This window comes from Dendrobium catenatum, unplaced genomic scaffold, assembly GCF_001605985.2.
Source record: "Dendrobium catenatum unplaced genomic scaffold, ASM160598v2 fragScaff_scaffold_384, whole genome shotgun sequence".
Taxonomy (NCBI): domain Eukaryota; kingdom Viridiplantae; phylum Streptophyta; class Magnoliopsida; order Asparagales; family Orchidaceae; genus Dendrobium; species Dendrobium catenatum.
Window position 1 is genome coordinate 312,078 of NW_021318846.1, and position 23,164 is coordinate 335,241.

At 37.5% G+C, this 23,164-nt stretch overlaps 1 protein-coding gene across 2 annotated transcripts in view; it reads left to right on the top strand.

The window, feature by feature from the left end:
• LOC110093369 overlaps positions 1 to 23,164 on the top strand; it is a 44,841-nt gene that overhangs the window by 14,547 nt on the left and 7,130 nt on the right. For both annotated transcript variants that reach the window (XM_020818232.2, XM_020818233.2), the window contains exon 3: positions 10,995 to 12,473. In XM_020818232.2, coding sequence (XP_020673891.1) covers positions 10,995 to 12,473 — 1,479 coding nt within the window. The remainder of the gene's footprint in view (positions 1 to 10,994; positions 12,474 to 23,164) is intronic.

Consider the following 23,164-nt stretch of genomic DNA (forward strand, 5'->3'; position numbering starts at 1 on the left):
AGGAATTAATTGAGATCTTCTAGTGTTTCCTATCAAATTGGTATCAAAGCGCTTTCTTGGACGTAAAAAAAAGATATCTTGGCTGTTTTGCAATTGGAGCCTAGATCCAATTAATAACGACAAAGATGGAGGTGTTGGAAAGCGAAATGGAGCAATTTAAAACCGGATTGGAGAAGTTCTCTACATGGGGAGAAAATTTTTCATATATGGAAACCCATATGAAAAATCAATTTAGAAGGGTGGAGGAGATGTTAAGAAGGCTCTTGGAGATGCAAACAAACACTTCATTGGTGGTTCCGACGGCTAACCCTAATCAAGATTTGACCGGGATTCTCTTCGCCGAATCGAAGGGAAATGAGATTGGACAAGAGAAGTCTGACGAGGGGAGTTTCTTTCATCAAGAGCCGCCTCCTGTGGCTCCGATAAGGGGTGGATCAGGGTTTCTGGATAAGGGGACAAAAAGATGAAATCTTTTGGTGGAGGCGGTAGGGTGGCCGACCACTATGAGAGGCATTTTGGGCAAGTGGAGCCACTCATCGGAGAAGGAGGGGGTCAAGAGCCACCTCATAGGGCTTTGATAAGGAGCGGATGTGAGGACAACAAGAAGGGCATTTCATGGTGAAGGTGGTGGGGTGGTCGACCACTATGGGAGGTTTTTTGGGCAAGGGGAGTGGACGACCAAAGGAGGGGGACAGGCCAAACCATGGGGATCGGGTCATGTTAGGCGAAGGGAAGGAAGAGGGATTCCCACCCTTGATACATCGGGGAAATATGGAGAGATCACGACAACCGCTACACTGGAGGAGGAAGATGATATTGGGGTGGTAGTGATCCTAGGGTAAGGAAGTTGGGGATGCCAATATTGGAAAGGGAGGATGCGTATGGGTGGGTGTATCGGGTGAAGATGTATCTCATGGTGAATGGGGTGACAGAGGAGGAGAGACTAGCGATAGTGGCCCTATGCTTGTAAGGAAAAATTTTATCTTGGTTCCAGTTGACGATAGCATGACCACTAATATAGTAGCTGAAGAAAGCTATCAATAGTGTCCCATCCTTCCACCTTGAGTACTATGTGGATCTTTAGGAGGGGAGTATTGTTAAACCGGTCCAGCCGGTCCGACTGGACCGGCCTACACGAATAGAGGCGGATTTCTCCGCCTCCTGTACGTGTCGAACACACATGGCGTGCGTGAGCCATTTTAGGAAGGATTTTGAGGAAGTTTAGGAGGAAACTTGAATGTAGGGACTGTTTAGAGATTTCTTTTTGAATTGTATGCATTAAATAATTTGTTTTCCTAGGGTTAGGGCATCTTGAATTTGGCTGAAATTTGAGATCTCTTAGATTTAGGTTTTCTTTTGGGCTCTAGCGACGTCTAGAGATTTGGGAGAAATCGATCCTCTCGAATTGAGGATCAACTGTATCTTGCTCGTTTCAGTTTCTATTTCATCAAAGAATACATATTTTTTACTGTTTTCTTGGTTTTATGTGGATTCTTGTCGAGGATTTTCGTTGTTTTTCTAAAGATTGATAGGTTACTTGAGAATCTTCAAGTGTTTCCTATCAGAATGTCAGTTGTTTGAAGGGATATGGATGTGAAAATAAGGCTTATGATCTCCTCCTTGTTTCTCTTTGATGAAGTGTTAATCTACTTGACATGTTTTGTTTTGTCATGATGGACAAGATTTTTTATAATAATAACAGAAGCTTTATTGTCATAGAATAGTTTTATGGGTTCTTTTCGTTGAATTCTCAATTCCTCAAGTAATTTTCAAAGCCAATTTCTTTCACATAAAACACATATATGGTCTTACACTTAGCTTTATTACTTCTTCGTACTATTTCTATTTGTTTCTTGCTTCTCAAGTTACAATATCTCCCTATATAAAAGTACAATAACCAACTATTGATATTTTATTAGTCATTCATTCTATCCAGTTAACATCTATAAGGACTTTAATGCCCCTTTTTGAAGTCTTCTTCATTCATTTCAAGATTTGATAAACATCATTTAAATGTTTGTTTATTGGATTAATCATGAACCTACTCATTATACTAGCTAAGAATCCATTGTTCGACCCTATCATCTGAGAGATCAATGAGTTTCACTACAAGTCTGATTGATGGGGGCATCAGAGCTTGGAGGGTTTATCACCGTAAAGGCCGGAGATCTACGACCTTGATTGAGTCTTTATATTTTGTAGTTTTCATGTGTTGTAGGAGACTTATGTGATGTTATTTATTTTATTACAGTTTTATCCTCACTTGAGGGAGCTTTTGTGTTGTTTGGCCAAGGGCCTTCTAGTCTTTTGTTTCTTTAATGTTTTTGGTGTATATATATATGGCCCATTGTTTTCTTGTAAGGATGATGAATATTTGATATAAAATTTCTGGTTATATGCTTTCTCTTCTCTTGGTGAGTTGAGTTTATGAGTGAAGCCTTTTGGAGAAAGGCAAAGCAACACCCAACAACCATCACTGTGGCAAGGTTCTTGGCTTCTTTCTATCTCTTTTCTCACCCCATCTTCCTTCCAAATAGTTCATCGAGCACTCCAACCTTTCCAAAAAGCCAACCGAACATTCCAACCCTACCCATGCAGCCACCAAGCCTTCCCACCCTTTAAACAATCGGCCGACCCCTTCCCTTCCCCTCCACACAACCAATCAAGCCTCCCTCCCTCTTTCGAACAGCGACCAAACTTCTTGCTGATTTCCCTTGGTCGGCCAGCCTTCCCCTTGCCTCTTGGTATTCCCTCCACCTTTTCCCCTTCCCAATCCTCATTAACTCCATTTAATTAATGCCCTTCCTATTCCCTAGTTGCTACCTTTTTCCCTTCCCAATCCTTATTAACTCCATTTAATTAAATCCCTTCCTATTCCCTAGTTTCTATCTTTTCCCCTTACCAATTCTCATTAACTCCACTTAATTAAATTTCTCCCTTTCCCAAGCCTAACTTTTTCTTTTCCCAAGCCAACTACTTCCCTTCCCAAGCAAATCACATCAGCCCTCTCTCTTTCCCAAGCAACCAACCCCAGCTCTCTCTTTCCCAAGCTTACTTTTCCCTTTCCCAAGCCAACTACTTCCCTTCCCAAGCAAGTCACATCAGCCCTCTCTCTTTCCTAAGCAATCAACTTCACCTTTTCACCTCCCAAGCTGATTTCTCCACTTCCAAAGCCTCATATAGCTAAAACTTTCTTTTCCCCCTCACTATTCTACCTTTCCAAGGAAACCTAGCTTCTACTATTGCAACATGGACATTGATTCAACAAAGATTAAGGGTTTCAAGGGCAATTCAAGGAGGAACTAGCCGTCATTTCATCAAGAACTCCATTCCTCCCATTCATGAGCTAAGTATCAAACACTTCTCTTGTTCTTCATCTAACTAAATATTGGTCTTCTCATTTTATCTATAGTAGCATCATCTCATATGTGTTGATTAATCCGTCAAGCCCTTCTTAATTTGAGTAATCGGAAACTATAGTGACTAATCCCTTAATTAAATGTTGGACTTGTGCCAACTCATGTTAGCTAGTCTAAATTGATTCACCTATCTTTATTGTTTATCCTTTATTTGTTAGTTTCTTTCTATCACATGATCTAATTGTTCAAATTTTCTTATTGTTCTTAATGTTTTATGAAGTTTATTTTGCTGTCTTTGATATTATCTTAGCATAAATCTCTAATTGCATGACTCATTTTGCTTAGTCCTACATCACTGATTTTTTTTTTGTCAACATATGGATTTTTATCAATCCTTGCCAATTTTTATGACCAAACATTTCATTCTCCTTTAATAGGTCCAAAATATTCTTTCTTTGACAGATATATATCCCTTTCTTTGCTCTGACAACTTCCTTGCCAAGGAAGTATCTGAGATGTCCAAGGACTTTAACCTAAAATTTTCTTGCTAGAAGATTCTTTAAGTTTCTCGTCTCTTCTTCCTAATCTCTTGTGTCATTCATATACACAATGAGGACAATACTTTTTCCTTCCAATGAGCTTTTTACAGACATAGTTTCATTAGTTTAACATTTAGAGAATCCATCATTCCTTAAAAATTTTGTAAATTTCTCAAACCAAACATGTGAATATTGCTTTAGGCTTTATTGGATTTTTTTAATCCTTCATATATAGTTGATGTTATCTTGATTTTCTTAGCTTGGATGAATGTCCAGATACACTTGAGGAATGTATTCTTGATACCAAGGCCATGAAGTGGCCAAACACAGTTTTCTTGCAAGAGATAACAGTACACGAATCAAATTAAAGTTTGACAACATGAGCAAATATTTTCTTCATAATATATCCCATAGGATTGATGTATTCTTTAGCAATGATATAGGCTATGAATCTATTCACCATTTCTTCAACATCATGTTCAATGGAGAAAATCCACTTACAATCATTGTTAATCTCCCTCTTGGGTACATTTGTGATTTTCTGTATTATGTTTCCTTCCAACACTTATAATTCTTCCAAAACCACACATCTATACTACTATTATAAAAAGGGTTTAAGTTTCTTCCTAAATAGAATCTTAGCATTCATTTTAATTCACATAAAATCCTACCATACCATTTCAATTATCATAATTTATTAAAAATTATAATTATATTAGTTTTTTAATTAATGTAAAATATACTATATTAATTATATATCGTGAAGCTGCATTAATTAATTGCACTCTTATGATGCTGTATTCATTGATTGTCACTTATACTCTACATTTAAATCATTGGAATCAAAAAATGAAATTCTTCCGCTTCCGCTTCTGCTACTACCTATCAAATAAAACGTTGGTTTTATAGAATATATATAAATTAATTGATCAGTCTCTCCTCTTTTGATTTCGTTCCCACCTCTTTGCCAATTGTTCGCTTGCATCTCATCCTTTCTACATTGAATAAATTTGAGAATCCTCAATTGACTATGGCTCCCAGATTTGCGCCTGAACTGGTGTCTGCTTCTGGTTGGAAATCTTCAAAATCACAATCGATATGCATTCACATTGTCTTAACTTCGACTTTTGGTATTCTTCGTATACCCTCTACTGACATCTACTGCTTGCTGGAAGTGCAATCGATATACATTCTACTAGTTGGAATCGCAATCGATATGTATTCCGGAGATGGAGAAGCATATGGGGAGATCATTTCTGTTGAATACTAATTTTAACTAAAATACTAATTTTTCTTTCCCAAAAATATATCTTATAGATGAATAAAATTCTGATATAGATGAAGAAGGGTTTCAACATCCATAATATGAATTTAATATATACAAGAAATTGTTTTCATAACTCAATTTGCTAATGAATTGTGATGTAGGAAGAAAAAATGATTATTTTTTTTTCCAATTTCTTGTTTGATTTGCAATTAAATATAATATACTTGATGAAAAGTATGCATGATCAAATCCAATCCTATTGAAACAATTGGAGTTCGTGAATATCATTTTTGAAGATGTTGAATGTGTAGTTAAACAAATTATGTATGTAGATGAGTTTGATGAGCAAATTGATAATATGATTCTTGAAAGTGAAAGTAAACAAATTATATTAAAGATTATAAATCAACTGAATGTGTTAGAAAAATCAAATGAACGGGCTAAGTTATTTCTTGATGACATTTCTCTATACCATTAAAAATAAAATTGATTTATATATTTTTTAATCTTGGTTACTAGGCATAGAAATTCATAGAGAGTGTTGGGGAGAAAGTAAAATGATATCAAAATTTTGATGGATTTGCTAATAATGAAAGCTATAAGACAAATTTGAATTTTAAACTTTAGTTGAATCTGGAAGTGTATAAGTATTCGCATTTAGTAATTAAGAAATTTTGACTAGCATTTTTTAAAGAGGTTGCTCATCTATTAAGGTGTAACATATTTTTGTGGTTGCTTTTTTTTTTCATTCTCTCTATCTTATCATATAGGACTAGGTTACAAATCAATATTACAATCCCATGGGACACAAATTGGCATTTTTACTGTTTTTGTTATTTCTTCATATCATTTGCATGTTTTATCTGATTTGAATGAAGTGTTTCACAAAAATAAACTAAAAATTAATTATGGCAACCACAAATCTGTTGTACATGTAAAAATAAAAAAAATGGAATTTAAACTAAAATATAATGTAGTGATGTGTCTAAATACAAAATGGCTACCTATTTGAGCCTTTAAAAAATTAGCTGTAAGAAAGTTAGTGTTATATGAAGTCTTGCAACATATTGAGACTAACGCTTATTATGAATCTAAAAATTTCAATATATCTAATTTGATTTTATTTCATGAACTTGCTATTAGTATCGTGTATTCCTCTCTCTTTCCATCTCTTTACAAATTCACGTCCAACGCCTCACCAGTAAGTCTATTAGTCCAATTTCACAAGCTTACTTTTATGCAAGGATTTTCTTGCTTTCAAGCCTACTTGTCCAAATATTGCTAGTTTCTTGTTTCTTGGTGTGAAAATTTTATTTCTGATTATTCATGTGGTACTTTGTAGAAATCTTAATGATTTTTCCAATCTTATTTAAACGCTGTCAAGTGCTCAATTTGTCCAAGCCAGGCATATTGATGCTGAAGCCACTATTTGCTCCTGTTATGATCCTGCTACCTCCACTACCTCAATCAATTGTTGGCTCTGCTTGTTTTTCCCGCTACCATGTTGTGTTGCTAATGAATTTCCCGCTACATTCCCACTATTACAATTGCAGTCATGCCTTTTACCTCGCACTAATTTACACTCGCTGCTCTTTATCTATTGCAATCCTAGCCTTAGTCTTGCACTGCTCCTTTGCCACTCATTGTTTTTTAGAAATTTCTATTTTGGTAGCTTGCTTCCGAAAACAATTTTGGAAATGAGGTTTATGAAAAAGTAAACCGTAAGCCCTTATCTTTTTTGCTTTAGTCGTGGATGTTCTCACTAGACATTTGCAAGAGGATGTACGTTTGTGTATGCTTTTTATTGATGATATTCTTCTTGTTGATAAGACTAGAGACTAGAGAGGGAGTTGAAGATAAATTCTAATTAAGGAGGTCAACCTTAGAGTCTAAAGGTCTTCATTTGAGTAGATCTTAAACCGTATATATGGAGTGTAATTTTAGTAGTAATAGATCTAGTGGGGGGTTTGTGACTTTGAGCGATCAAGTCATTAATAAGTGTACTCGTTTTAGATATCTTGGGTCTATTGTTCAGAGTGATGGTGGGGATATTATTAATAGAATTCAAGTTGGATGGTTGAAGTGGAGGAATGCTTCGGGTTTGTTGTGTAATAGAAAAGTACCACTCAAACTTAAGGGAAAATTTAATAAGATGGTGGTGAGACCTACGATGCTTTGTGGCGCAGAATGTTGGCCATTAAAAGAGAAGCATAATATTAAGTAAGTGTTGCTGAGACGAGGATGCTAAGGTGGATGAGTGAACTTACTCTTAGAGACAGGATACAAAACGAGCATATCCGGAAAAAGGTTGGAGTATTTCCAGTGACAGATAAGATTAGAGAGAGTCGCCTTAGATGGTTTGTTCATGTAAAATGCCGGCCTTCTGATGATCCTGTTAGGTAAGTAGATGTATTAGATTTGGCCTATGTTATGAAAGGTAGAGGTAGACCTTTCTTTATTAGATTTAAATGAGAAATTGACTCTTAACATGACACAATCGAGAAAAAGGATTCATGTAGTCTGACCCACGTAATGAGATAAAGGTTTGAAGTTGTTGTATTCTTTAAAAGTTATAAATAGGGATATGCAGAAAAATCAATCTAATATAAAAATGCAATTCTAGTTTTCCCCTCCCATATGTTATTGGATGCATGCTCTTTGATTCTTCACAAGTGGGATAGCTATTTTTTGAGGGAGACTCTTTGTATTGGCCTAAGGTTTAGTTCTTTCATTTGGGGCAATTTCTATGCTTATTCTTGTCTCTTGATTTTCCTAGTCCCTGGCTTTGCTTGTGTGATTGAAAGCTTATAAAGTTAAACATTTGTTGGGTTTATTTTTGAAACGTTAACTTAATTTGCTACTGAAATTTTATGTTTTGTCATTATTTCCTTGTAAAATTTAACATTCTTGCAATCACTAAACTATCTTCTAGAATGAGTAAAGTGTTCATGTTTCTTTTTCATCAAAAGGGACCATTTTTTACTTTATTTATGAATTAGTAATTCATGAATTGTGAATTTTTATGTGTTTTTAATGGGCACTTCATCATTAATTGCATTATAAATTCGAAACCATCATTTGTTGCACCTCACAAGTCATCTAATTTAAATAGAGAAAAGAACCAAAATGGTCCCTCAACTCTTCATGAGGGGACTAAAATGGTCTCCAACTCTTTTGAAGGATGAATTTGGTCCCTCAACTCCTTAAAACGACACATATTTGGTCATATCGTAAACTTTTAACGGTAGTGGGATCTACCGAACACACAATGGGGGTATAATCAGAAAAAAAATTGTAAAAGCTTTTCATTATACACAGAAGCGAATTGTTCGAACCCTACAGTAGCATCGAAACCCTAGCGCAGTGTGCGTGAACAGCAGCTTCAACCCAGCATTCCGCAGTGCACGTCAAACTCAATTCAACCCTAACATCCCTCGCACTTGTCGACTACCACTCCTCCAGCCCTAGTGGGCATTCGAAACTAAACGGGATTTGAGCGCCCCGTAAATCTCACAGTGGAATAAATCCTTTGTTCTCTCTTTTTGTCGTAAATTCCGGATTTACTAAATCCTGTGGTTCAGCGGATTCATGAGATTGGTCGAAGAAGCACACGAAAGGGATAATATGGTTACCTTCGCAGCAGCAGATCCCGTCGTGACTTCTGATCCGACGTCGTTGAAGGAAGCGAAGAAGCTTATTTAGTGACTCTTTAAACATGCTACTTCAACCCGGTAAACATCACTTCACGCGAAGCACACGAGGCCGAAGCAAGCACGAAGAAATGGCGAGGAGAAAAAACAAAATGAAGAAGATGAAAAACAAATCGTAGATTAATGAGATAATTAGTAATATAATTAATAATTAAAGTAATTAAATAATACTTTAAAATTAATTAAATCAGTAGTATGAGTATTAGTTAAATAATTAGTTATTTAAAAAAATAATTAATTAATTCAATATTTATTAATATAATTAGATATCAAATACTTATTAAATTAACACCTAAATAAGTAATTTAATAAATAATATTATAATTAGTAATTAAATTATTTAACAATTAAGCTAATTTCAAGTTAAATTATTTATCATTATAACTTGTTGATTAAAATTAAAATTAAAATTAATAAGTAATTAGTACTTAAAATGCAATTAAATTAATAACACATTAAATTTTATTTTAATTATAGTCAACAGTCGTCTTGCGGATACTATTATACCGCATCATGGCTTTGTTGGTTTCAATGCGCTATTTGGATTCTTTATAGGTGGAAATGATTAGAAATCTTGAAATTAAAGAAAAGTTTAATAATTTTTTTTACAAAAATTATAATTCCTAAAAAATTATATTTATGAAACATTTTAATTAAAAATGACCAAATTACTCTCATACTTAACATCATCAACTTTACCATTAGATGGCATGACCAAATTGGTCCCATTTGGAGGAGTTGAGGGACCAAATTGGTCTCTCAAAAGAGTCGAGAACTATTTTGATCCTTCACAAAGAGTTGAGGGATCATTTTGGTCATTTTCTCAATTTAAATAGTTACTTTTGGAATCATTGAAATATTTACATACAATTAGGTTTATATAGTGAAAACATGTTTTAATACTGAATCATTTAAAAAAGAACTTAATAAGTTTAATAAATAAGCATTAAACATGTCAGCTCAGACGCTTAGATTAAACTAATTTTCCAACTGCAACTTTAGGATAGAGCTGCAGTTTTTCTCAAGCAATACCGTTGAGAAATCAATATTATATGATCCATGTCATTAACCTTTTCCCAACATTTTAAGATTTTCTTTATTAAGCCTCCTCCATTCAATCTTATTGAGTTCTAAATGTGTTACTCTAGTTTCCACTAGTATTTTTTTCACAACTCTTACCATGTTATTTTGATCAAGCCCTTTTTAAAGTTGAAGTTAAAAAACAAGAATTTTAATAACATGACTGGGAGAAAGCGAAAAGATTTTTCTTGTAATTCTCTTTGATAATTGTAGTCTACTTCTTGAAAAAAATATTAAAACTAAAAAAATCCATCGTAGAAGCATACGTGGTGTAAGAGTATTTAGCAAGCAGAGGAGGAAATAGTAACGGTATGCAGGATAATGTACATAGAGGGGTCAATACCAATGAGCTCTAGCTTAGGAGTTTTGTTCCTTGGTTCGGGTTTGGAGGTTCCAAGTTTTAGGCTTCATTTGGGGCGGTTTTTTTACAGCTTCTTGAAGCAGCTTTTTATTATAAAAATTACAGTTTTTTACTAAAAATTTGCTTTAAAAAGCAGTAAAAAAACTGTCCCAAATGAAATCCTAATTTTCTGTGGGTGGCATGCTTTGAGTTGCTCCCTGTGCGGAGTTTATGAGTATTTAACTGTGTTGTACCTTATTTAAATTAATAAAATTATTTGAGATAGATTTGAGGGTTTAATAGGCTGATATAGAAAAATGATAGGTATTTACCGAGGAATAAATTTTGATAGGATTTCGTACATTACTGCAAAAGACAACCTTAATAGTTGTAATTATGATGTACTTCGGCAATATTGATCTGAATTGGCGATTCTCTTCTTCTTTAGCACTTTGTAATACCTTGTTATATTATGTTATTATTATTATTATTTTTTGAGAGTTATATTCTGTTATTTGGGCATATCTGCCTGTTATTATTTATATTTAAGCTTTGTGCTGTTTTCATTTAGGCAAAATTATCCATATGATGCTTCAAAAAGTGAATGTCTAACAACCTTTATTTTTTATTTGATTTTATTTATTTAGTTTTTGTGAAATATGAAATTGCAACATCATTGGGCTAAGTTATCTTTTGCAGATTAGAGAAGCGGAGAAAGCGGCTATGTGCCAGGCAAAAAAGATTGAGGAGCTTGAACTTCAGCTTGGGGAAGCAGAGGATACAATAGTTGATCTTAGAGAAGATTTGAAAAGAGTGAGAGAAGAATTGATAATGGTGAAAAATGCTTCAGTTCAGCCATTGTGTGAAGGAAACATAAATGATGCATGTATGAAATGTAACAATATAGGGAAGGAAACTAGTGCTGATAACTTGAATGAACCTGGAAATATGCCAAAAAGCTGTAAAAAAATGACCACATCGACTCAGAAAGCTACAGATACCCAGCAGTGTTGCCTTCAAAATGCTGAAAAAGTTGCATATCCTGAAGAATTTTCTGCAGAGGTTGATTGTCCAGTAAACACTGATTTGGCATCTATCATCTGGAGGAGGAAAGTGCCTGAGCTATATAGGAAGGGTTATCGTATCCATGCATTGGAGCATAATTTGACTTCAAAGGAGCCGTCTGGTGAAAGCAATAGTGAGAAATTTCAAATTTCCGACAAAACGGATTCTGCAATGTCAGATAAAAGAACACAGGTTAAGGATGTTTCGATGTTTGAAGAGACAGAGCAACAACCAGGCTACTGCAAAACGATAGAAACTGGACAAGAACCAGGTTGCAGTGGAAAAGATCATTCTAACTTCTCCAGTGGGTTTTCACCCAGAAAGCAAAGAACATGTAAGCAGTCAAATGTTTTCTCTGATGGTATTTTTTCAGATAAATCCAAGTCTTGCTCCAGTAGCTCTAAGTTCATCGTCCATGATGAATGGAATGAATCTGAAGCACCCAAGGAAACTTCAGCTCCTTTTATTCAGGCTGCAACAGAAATTGGTGAAACTGCAGAAGGTAAGAAGTCTCTTGCAGAAATTTCTGCAGAAAGGGAAACATTGATGTTGAATCAATGCAGATTCGACACATCTATGAAGAAAGAAAGTGTTGGGATCAAGCAGTGTTCTGAAAGAACAAACAGCCGAAGCTTTCAGAATCATAACCAGTCTGTTAGTGAAGATACATTTCTGCAGAATTCCTCGAGGCATTTTGAAGATGTGAAAGATCCTTTGTTATCAGGAACATTTTCTAAGACAGGTAGTCATCCTTCCAGTGTAGCTATAGAGGAAGATTTAGAAGACAGGATAGAAATGGCATCAGCATCAAAGGCAGAAACGCAACACATAGCAGAAAATTCGGACAATTCCAATACAGTAAAATCTGACACCAACGATATAGCAAGTGGAACTGGTCAAACTGGAACAGATAAATTTCTGAAGTATACATTCCAGAGGAAAAGAAAGAAGGAATCTTCTCCCATAAAAAATGAGATTGCCTTCCCTGAGAAAAAGCTCACTTTGAGGCAAAAATCTGTGGATAAGCAAGCTTCCGTGTCTGCACCTTCAAAATCTAGTGTGGCAACAGATTTACCTCGAAAAAATAGGCGACTTGTTCAAGTTGCTCGCCAGGTTTGTAGTTTCTACACTCTTCTTGAGAACTGTAGTCTTTTTTTATGTCTTTTCTAAGGAACTGCCTATTAGATTTGACTTATGTTAAGATAGGTAGAGGTAGACCTAAAAAGACCTGATTAGAAAATATTAGAAATGATCTTTCTTTATTAGATTTAACTGAGAATTTGACTTTTAACATGACACAATGGAGAAAAAGGATTCATGCAGCCGACCCCACGTAGTGGGACAAATACTTGATGTTGTTGTTGTTGTTGTTGTAAGGAACTGTCTGGAAAGTTAATATAATTTTGCATTTGAGGAATTGATTAACATAGAAAAGCTGAATTGCTAGGTTGGCATCCTAATTGAAAATAATATTTTTATGTATGGATAGAAACCTATGAATTGTGAAAGATAAGCTTTTGAACTGGCAATTTGTAGCAAGTTTAGTAGGATCCATTGAAGTATAAGGATTAGAGGTAACTATAAGAGGGCGTTGTGTGTCCATTTTGCATTTTTATTTCCTCAATACAATGCATGTTGCAGTTTGTTTGTGAGTTTTGGAATTCTTCACTTCAGTCTATTTGTTTTCAAATTGAATGTAGTTTGCTTTTTTCAATCAAGTCTGCTATTAATTCTTGTAAAACAATAGCTTAGGCCCGCCCTCTTTACTGGAATAGGATTAAAGACAGATTCTAATGCGTTTTGGAAGTAAAACAACAAGGAAACAAGTAGAAAACTGCAGAAATTTGAAGATAGGGGCTGATTTTGATTAATTCTTCAATAATAATGAATCATACAATTGATCTACTATTCGAGACGTAGATCAACTCTCTCACAAACCCTAGACGCCGCTTAGAACAACTCCTAAGAAAATTACAGCAAACATAAATCCCATCATGCTGAAAATACAACATGGTTAGCTCTAAATAGGCTCCCCTAGTTTCTTCCTAAATCAGGCCTTTTCCTTAATTGACCCCCTCCCTAATTTGAATTCATTTTGGATCTCTTTCCCTAAATAAAAAACTTCGTAATTTCCTCCCAATTTTGAATTCAAATCAATCCCTTTTTTTTAAATAAACCTTTCATAATTTCCTTATCAATCTAAATTCTATTGCCCATCTTTCCCTAAATAAACTTTCCTAATTATTTCTCCCTTGATTTCTCCTCCTTATATAGTGAATATTAACCTCCCTTGGGCCCCACAAGGTGGGCCCTCTGGCATATCGATACTCTCTCCCCCTCCAAAAAAAAAAAAAAAACACATTGTCCTCAAGGTGGAAGGGTGAGAACTATCTTCTGATCATCTCGTATGGATCCCATGAGGCTTCGTACTTCGATAGATCATTCCACTTGATTAGTATCTCATGTGTTCCCGTTTCCTCTTGGCACATAGGTACTGATAGAGCTGTCAGTTGTGGCTCATCCCTCTTCCTTGATACTGCATTGTTCTCTAGTCCTTGGTGATACTGGATCTAACAATCATATCCAAGTAATTTGGATAACCACCCAAATAAATATTTAAAATCATGAAATACAATTTTTTTAGCCCTCTACTGCATGACATGAGGTATTTTTTAAATATTTATTTGAGTCGACATCGTGCCTCGCGCCGAGATCCCTAAATATAAAATCATCAAATATGTTATTTGGATCAACATCTTGCTTCACGCCAGGATCCCTAAATAAATATTAAAATCATCGAACATAGATATCTCCACAAACAAGGAGATGTAGTAAATCTTCTTGCAATATGTATATATGCAGGTGATGCTTCAAAACTCAAGACATCGTCTTCTTTAACATACCAAGACTCTGAAGGCTAGCAAAAAAGATTTTCATGGCTACATAACCCAGCAAGTCGAGCTAAAATGGCACAAGTTCTTCTCCAACATGAAGCTAAGATTCGAGTGGGTGTATGAGTCCGAATTCAACAAGCCTAAATATGGTTTAATCGCTAGCAGCTCCGTCTACTCAACAAGCCATAAAAAAGGTCATAGTAGAGGAACCCCCATTCAATCAACTTGTTGGCAAGGACTGTTGAAAGCACAAAGGCTTATTTGACTCAATGAGTTCAAGTAGTCGTAGTCCAAAAAATTCTTCTAATTGATTGGAGAATCAACGTTACAGTGAGAAGGACGAGTCTCAATAAAGACAGCTAGCGAATGCACGTAAGCTTTGAGATCTCGAACCACGAAGGATGACTTCAAAACTATAAACTTCAGTAAATTTTTAGCTTGGGAAGCATGTTCCACCACAACTCAAGTCTAAAGCCCGAATGAAAGAAACTCAACAAGCCAAGTTGTGACCGAGTCGCTGACAGCTTCATCTACTCAACAAGCTATAATAAAGGCCGTAGCAGGGGAAACCCCATTTCAGTATTTGGATGATAAGAGCCGTTAAATCCCAGCTCACTCGATCTGATAAGTTCAAGTAACTTAGATTGAAGTCATCTTGACTGGTTAAGGGTTAAGGTATTACCTGCATTTGGTACTGCTAATTAAGCACAAAATTTGCAAATCCTTTAACAAATCTATAAAGCACAAAGTGAGGATTGAGAAAATTCTTTTTCAGCAAGTCCGCTTAAGCACAAAGCAAAGGACCGAACAAATTATCTCAGAGTTCATATAAAGTCTAAGGCTTACTAAGAGTATTTTGTCATTAGAAGTTTGTTATACACAAAGCTCTGGACCGATGATCCCTCGCCATCGACCTAATGTAAACCTAAAGAGTTTGGGTTAGTGACATCTACTCCTTCATCAAGCCCGCTAAAACAAGAAGTGGATGGTATAAGGTACATAAATATCTTAACAAGTTAATAAAGACAAATTAGGTAATCCTTCACCAATATCTGTCGCACAAAGCACAAAGTAGACGTAACCAAATCTTAGAACTCAAGCTAAAACTGTGAAAATAATGCAGCTGCTAACTCCAACGAGTGTCTAAAGACGTAAACACAATAACCACATAAGTTACAAGGGCAGAAAACTCGTGAACAGACAAATTTATAAAATTGTTTTATTTTATTAATTCAAAATTTATATACAAGTTTATAATTTTCATCCTTTTACTAGCTTGTATCAGCCAACAAAAAAAGGGCTACATTATCCTTCGCAGAGGATTGAAGTCTATCTTTTAAATCTATGCATGAAGAGGAAGTTGACAGCCTCGCTCTATTCTTCCAAAGACCAGGTATTTTGCACTTTTGGGATCTGCACAAACCAACATAAACATCAGGAAAAAGAAAGAGAAACGACCATGCATGCGTGTGTAAAGCTACAAAAGAAAGGTGCACTGAACCAAAGTCTCCTGTAGTAGCTAACCAACTGATGTCCAGCTCCTCTTGAAACTTGTGTAAGCAAGGGTACCAGTGGACAACTAAAGAAAGAGAAGGGAACATATATTCCAAGTTTCTATCATAATTTTAGTTTCATGGACTAGCTTCTTTGCCCACATCCGTCCTTGATGTGAGAACCCTTGCCTATTTAACACTACACCCAGACGCCGGTGCAGCGGCCCTTGCACACTTGTCACTGTATTCAGGTCATACAGCGCGTCGCTTACAGGGGACTTCCTAACATTAACACAATTTCTTAAAGGATTCATGTCATTATTATTCGACAAGTTTTACGCTGGCTGTTGACTACCTAATGCAACCCTCCATTTTTCTCATCCAGGACTTGGGACCTGAAAACGATAGTGTTAGAGAAAAACTACACAGACTAACAAAGTAAAAAAGTGTACATGAGCGAAAGCCTCTTGTGGCAGCTAACTGGCTGGTATCCTGTTCTTGCGAGGACCTGTGCAAAATAATGAGTCATCACTATATAAAAATGGGTAGTGTAAACATAAGATGAAAGCTAAAAAAAAAATAAAAAAAGAAAAGGCATACCTGAGCTGAAGGCAACTATAGAAAACTTGAGGTAGCAAAGTCCTGCAAGTTGGTGAATCTGCAAAGTTTGGGAAAATTTTGAACGACACATGCAATTATATAATATAAATGTTATATTCATATATGATTGTAATAATGATGAATGTTGAGCATATACAAAGCCTACGAAATTCGGTTCTCTGTCAGTAAGTCGACAGAGTCAATAAGGTTCAACCCATGAATGCAAGGACCCCACATTCACCTCGATGATGGCCATGTTGAATGCAGATCTCAACCGGAGGGGTCTATTCCAAATATTTCAAATACCTCCTAAATACTCATAAAATTCAAAACTCCAAAAAATCATCAAAATCAAAATATTTAAAATTTAAATTCATCCATCCAAACACTTAAGGCAAAATTCATCCACCCTCCGCAACAGTTTGCCAAGGTAGACGAATTGAAATTTACTTCAGCTCAAATAGAGCTAATGCATAGTCGAAAATATCCCTAGGATCCATTCTAAAATAATCTTATGCTAATAAGGACGTGGAACATGTTCTCTGACCGACGATTTTGCCGCCAAATGGCACTGCAGGATAAACGGTTATGACTCAGGGCCATCTGAACCGAGTGGTTTTGCTACTAAATGGCACCACGAAATACCGGTTATTGGCTCTGGCCAATACGCTTCTTAGTGGAATCAAATCCTTGAGATATGAATCAATAGGATATAATCGATAAGGCACAAAGCCTTCTGTTAGCTAAGTTGGATTTAAATTTTTCCCCTTAGGGTAAACACTACCCAGAGATTTCGCCCTCATTTTGTGAGGACTTTATGATCTGAGTTCTGGTTTCCTATAGGCGCAAGCCCCTATAGTTAAGTACCCCTCCCGATCACGAGAGAGAACTTTCGATTAAGGCTAGTCATCGATCAGATACGTAGATTATACGTGCATCTGGCATATAGTAGCAGCAATTAGTATTGGTATTGAGGATTGGAAGTTTGGAATTTGAAGGGTTTGGAGAGTTTGATATTTAAAATAGACATTTCACCATCTTGCACTTAAAGCGAATGGTGTGGGAATGGATGATAGACCCGATCAAGATCCCATGGTTCCGTCGTCCCAGGCCATCGTGGTCCCTGGTCTACTTAGTCAGAGGAGGTAGTCGACCCAACCTGACAGAAGGATCCTTGTCGGCAGCCATGGGTTGCTTCGTCCAAGGGGACCTTTGTAACACCCCACAGTACCCCTAAATAGCACGGGGAGTATTACTAACACAATTATAACAATTTCATCATAAATATAATTATAAACATGTCCTCAATTTATCATTGAACATTTGATATATCTTTAAAAACCTCCAATAATTCTCATTCATCTTGTCTAACGTAAGCAACTTTAAATTTAAAGTTCAACATAAGATACTTACAGAGCCACTACTAAAACACGGCCATCATCGGGGTGACCTTGAGGTCACTTGAAAAATATTTGGATTTTGTATAGGTTTGAGGGCATTTTTGAAACATATTGTGGACCCCTCCGGTTGAGATAAGCAATCAACACGGCCATCATCGGGGTGTTTGGGGTCATTTCCATTTGATTGAACCTTGTCGACCCTATTAACTTAACGATAGGGGATCGGGTTTCTCGTAGGCTTTATGCCTTTGTTCATGAATTTTCTTTGTTGAAAGGCCTTGAAAGCCGAATATGAATATATAAGATAAATATTCTGGTCAACTTTCGTGACCGCATATTTATTTGATATCTCGAACCCTGTCTACTCCTATTTCTCTATTTAGGAGGATCGGGTTTCGTAGGCTTCATGCCTTTGTTAGTTAATTCATATTGTTGTAGGCCTTGAAGGCCTAATATGAATGTATTGAAACAAATACACTGGTCGCCACAGCCATGTATTCGTTTAAAGGTTCGAACCCTGTCGACTTCTATTGATCCGTATAGAAGGATCGGGTTCGAACTAGAATTCACTTATCGACCCGCGCAGCATCCCTATGCGTCACGTGTGTACCAATAACACGCTCGTCGGGGCCCATGCGGGTGATTTTTATATACCCCTTTAGTGTGCCTATGTGTATACAAACTATAGTGCAGGTGCAGGGGTACTTTAAAACATTTTGTAAACGCCTTCTGCCCGCTTGCATAGATATTGCGGGTCCTGTGGCGTGCTAGTCTTGATATTGACTCCCCCCTTTCTCAATCACCGGGGAAGGACTTTCTAGACCTTGAAGTCCGTTAATTTGCAAAGGACTTTTATTAAGATCATCACTATAATGGATTTATTGTTTCCGGTGTTTGTGGGCACCAGAACTATTTTCCTCTTGAATTTAGGGATTTTGAAACACCGGGAAGTTTAGCTCGGATTTGTTCAAACATCTCTTCCATTCTACAAGAGGTGTTCTTTTTCGTACATCGAGCTGTCTTTGTACCCAACATGCTTGAAGATCTTGACCACCAATGTCGTAGGTGATATCAATACTTGTGCCCACAGTGGTTCATTGTACCTACGATATACCCACTGTTGTTATCCACAAGTGACTTGTATATATTTGCGGAGACCCGTTGTATCCACTACGAGCTCCTGGAACTGTTCTTAGGAGACCCATTGTTGTTTACATCATGCCCACCTGTCACCAATCTCAGGTGATTCTTGATTGTACTTGTTTGTAGAGGACGAGTCTTCTTTCATACACCGGGCTGCCCTTACACCTGACGTACCTGAAGATCTTGATAACCACTATCGTAGGTGATATTCGTACTTGTGTCCACAATGGTTCATTGTACTTACAATACACTGTTGTTATCCACAAGTAGCTCGTGCTCATTTGCAGGGACCCGCTGTATCCACTACGAGCTTCTAGGAAATGTTTGCAGGAGATTCATTCTTTCTGCATCATATTCACCCTTTCACCAATCTCGGGTGGTTGGATTGTACTTGTTTGACCTCATAGGGATCGTCGTAGAAGATACTTGTACTTGTGTCCACAGTGGTTCGATTGTGCTTACGATATGCCCACTGTTGCTATCCACAAGTGGCTCATATTTGTTTATAAGGATCCGTTGTGTTTGCTACGAGCTCCTAGGAATGTTCGTAGGAGACCCTCGTTTGTCCACCTTTCACCAATCTCGGGTGGTTGTTGTTGGGTTGCATTTGTTTGTAGGAAGGCGGATCCTCCATCATTGGTCTCCCATATCGCCATCTCAATCAGCAGGCACAGTTGCTAGTGTTGGAGAGTGGTTTCGGGTGCATGTAGGAGGGACACCAATGCATCTCATTCTTGCAGGTACGGTGCTCCCGATTTCGTAGAGACTGTTGTAAGAGTCCGATACATTATTTACTTGCATGCATTGAGATCTTGTGTGTTGTTCTTGGAAGTTCAAGTCTTCTGAAACCTTGCTCAATTCATGTTAAAGTTTACTTGAGCTTGAGTTCTATGTTCGGGGTCCCCTGATGTCCAAGTCCTCAAGTTCAAGTACATGTTCAAGTGCTTGTTTAGAGTCTTCTGAAGTTCTTTGCAAGTTCATTTGAATGTCCAAGTTGACTTGAGTTTGGTTCAAGTATGTTTTTATTTCATTTGAATTTGGATTTCTTTAGAAATCATTTATGTTTTGTTCAGGTCCTCTGCTCGTGTTCAATCAAGATCGACGGTCCACTGCTCTTTCTCATTTGGTCCAAATCTTTTGTTCTTTTGAGTTTAAAACAGGTCTGAGTGTAGTAATATTTCACTCGAAATTTTGGCAGCCTCCCGGCGTCTCCCCTGTTTAGGGGAAAACTACGAGAAAACTGGGCCTTCCCACCACGCGCACTAAAGGCGTGCATGGTAGGTGCCCTCTTTCGAGGACACCTCGGCCGTGATTTTTCTTTCCACCACGCGCAATAAAGGCGTGCATGGGGTCTTTGACGGTACCTGTTACAAGAAAAGAGCGGTTTGCTTCCCCCCCGCCCGGGTGTACTTATGAATTGTTCCGGCCGCGCAAAGAAAAGGGTGCACCAGGCTCGCCTGGCCTCGCCGTATGCGTCGAACCGGTTTCCCTCCTACCATGCTCACTAAAGGCGTGCTTAGGTGGTTTGCTAGCTCGGCGTGCACGTCGAAGCAGGAGGGCGAGGGTCGCTCGCTTACCTTGTCATAGGTGTCGCGCCAGTTTTCCCTCCCACCACGCTCAATAAAGGCGTGCATAGGTGGACCACTGACTTGACACGCATGCCGAGGTAAGAGAGCAAGAAGGGAGGCGATTGTCCGCCTCGTCGTAGGCGTCGGACCGGATTTCCTCCTACCACGCTCACCAAAGGCGTGCTTAGGTGGTCTACCGGTCCGTCGTACACGTCGAGGAACGGAAAGCCTGAGTTTATAAATTATACCTTCGGGGCCGGTGGACCGGCGGTCGTCAATGAAGGCTCGGGGACCGAGGCAGGAGAGGGCATCTTATTTCTTTTTTTTAAATTATAATTAATATTAATTATAGCTAATATCAATTAATTATAATCTAATAATTAATTATAATTATTAATTAATTATAATCGTTAATTAATTATAATTATAATTAAATAATGATTGATTATAATTAATCAAGATTAATTATAATTAACCAGATAATTAAATTTAATTAATATAATAATTAATAATTAATTAAATTAAATTAATAACTAATATTAATTAATTAATTATAAATATAATTAAATAATAATTAAAATAATTAGTAAATTATTATTTTTAAAAAAACTCTTTTTTATTTACAGGATTTGGCCGAGAGAAGCTCGTGAAAGGTAGCAAGTTACCTTCACACATAGTGAGCTCCCGTTGTTGGTTCCGGAGCAAAATGTTGCAACTTCCGATCCTAATAGGAAGGGAAGTCGTAGAAGGAGCAAAGTCGGACAGAGGAATGACGGAAGGAGGTGGCTGGACTCGGGATTCGGCTGGAGAGGAAGCCGAACGGGGGAGCTTAACCGGACGGGGTCGGACGGCTACAGGTAGGCACGAACTGGTCTCTCTCTCTCTCTCTCTCTCTCTCTCTCTCTCTCTCTCTCTACGGGATTTGGCCGAACTGGCGCGGGTAAGGGAGAAAGTTGCGATCACAGCAAGCGAGCACCCGTTGCGGCTTCCGATCAAAATGTCTAACTTCCGATCCAACAGGGAATGACGAGTCGTTGAAGGAACGAAGCCGACCAGCTACGGAGGAGTCGGAGAAGGGGCGATCGAGAGGGAGAATGGGAATGAGCCAGGGATCGGAGAGGAAGAGTGCGAGGGAGAGGAGATCGGAAGAGAGCTCGGGAGAATCGCGTAAGAGGAGAGGCCGAAGGCCTCATTTTCTTTCGATATTTAACGACGCGAGTGCGTCGTGCAGGCGACGTGGGTGATGCGACCTCGGCGTGCCAGCGACGTGGGAGGAAGTCGTGCGACGTGGTTTGGCAGGGAGCGGGTATGAGATTTTTTTTGTTTCTTTTCTCTTTTTTTTTACAGAGAAGGGTCAACAGGTAAACACTCACCCCAGGTCTATAAGATATCATTGGACGAAGCAATTCATGGCTGCTGACAAGAATCCTTCTATCAAGTTGGGTCGACTACCTCCTCTGACTAAGTAGACCAAGGACCACGATGACCCGGGACGACGGAATCATGGGATCTTGATCGGGCCTATCGTCTATTCCCCCACCATCCGTTTTAAGTGCAAAATGGTGAAATTTCCAATTTTAAATATCCAACTTCCCAAAATTCTCACATGTCCATGAAAATTCAAAATCCCATTATCGGGAGTGGTAATTAACCATAGGGGCTTGTGCCTATAGGAAACAAGAACTCAGATCACAAAGTCCTCGCAAAATGACGGTGAAATCTCTGGGTAGTGTTTTATTTACAAACCCATCTGCCTTCCCAAAATTTACTTCAGAACTTAATTCCGTTAAAACTCCCCCAAAGAGAAAAGCACAGCGAGCGGAGGTCGAGGTCGAATTTTCGAAGCCCACAGAGTCGACACGGCTCAAACTGTTATACAAATATACGGTCGCGGTGCGATCGATATATTTATTTTATATATTCATATTAGGCCTTCAAGGCCTAGAATAAAGAAAATTCACTAATTAAAGTATAAAGCCGGCAACTGATCTGATGCTCTGTCAACAAGCAGACTGAGTCGATAAGGTTTGACCAACAAAATGAAATTGCCCAATAAAATCTCGATTATGGATGTTTTGAATGTTTATCTCAACTAGAAGGGACCTCAAATATTTAAGAATACCTCCCAAATTCTCACATGTCCATGAAAATTCAAAATCTCGAAAATACCATAACCTAAAATATTTAAAATTGAAATTAATCTTCAAATACTTAGTAAAATACTCATCCAACATTCGCAACATTTAGCCGAGGTGGACAAATTTAAAAATCATTTCACCGCACAAAGAGCAAATATCTGGTCGATAATATTACTAGAATTCATTCTCAATCTCTCTTCCCAGTAAGGACGTGACATGTGTCCTCTAATTGTTAGTTTCACTGCCAAATGACACCACAAGTAAATGGTTATGATCAGGACCCTCTGACCGGGTGATTTTGCCGCCAAATGGCATCATTAAATTATGGTCATGTTCGAAGCCCATATGTTCCCCAATGGTGTCAAATCCTTGAGTAATGAATCAATAAGATATAATCGATATGACACAAAGTCCTCTGTTAGCTAAGATGGATACAAATATGTCCCCTTAGACAAATATCCATCCTAAATCTATAAGGTATCTTTTGACGAAACAACCAATGCCTGGCGACAAGGATCCTTCTGTCAGGTTGGGTTATCTCCTCTAACTAAGTAGACTATGAACTATG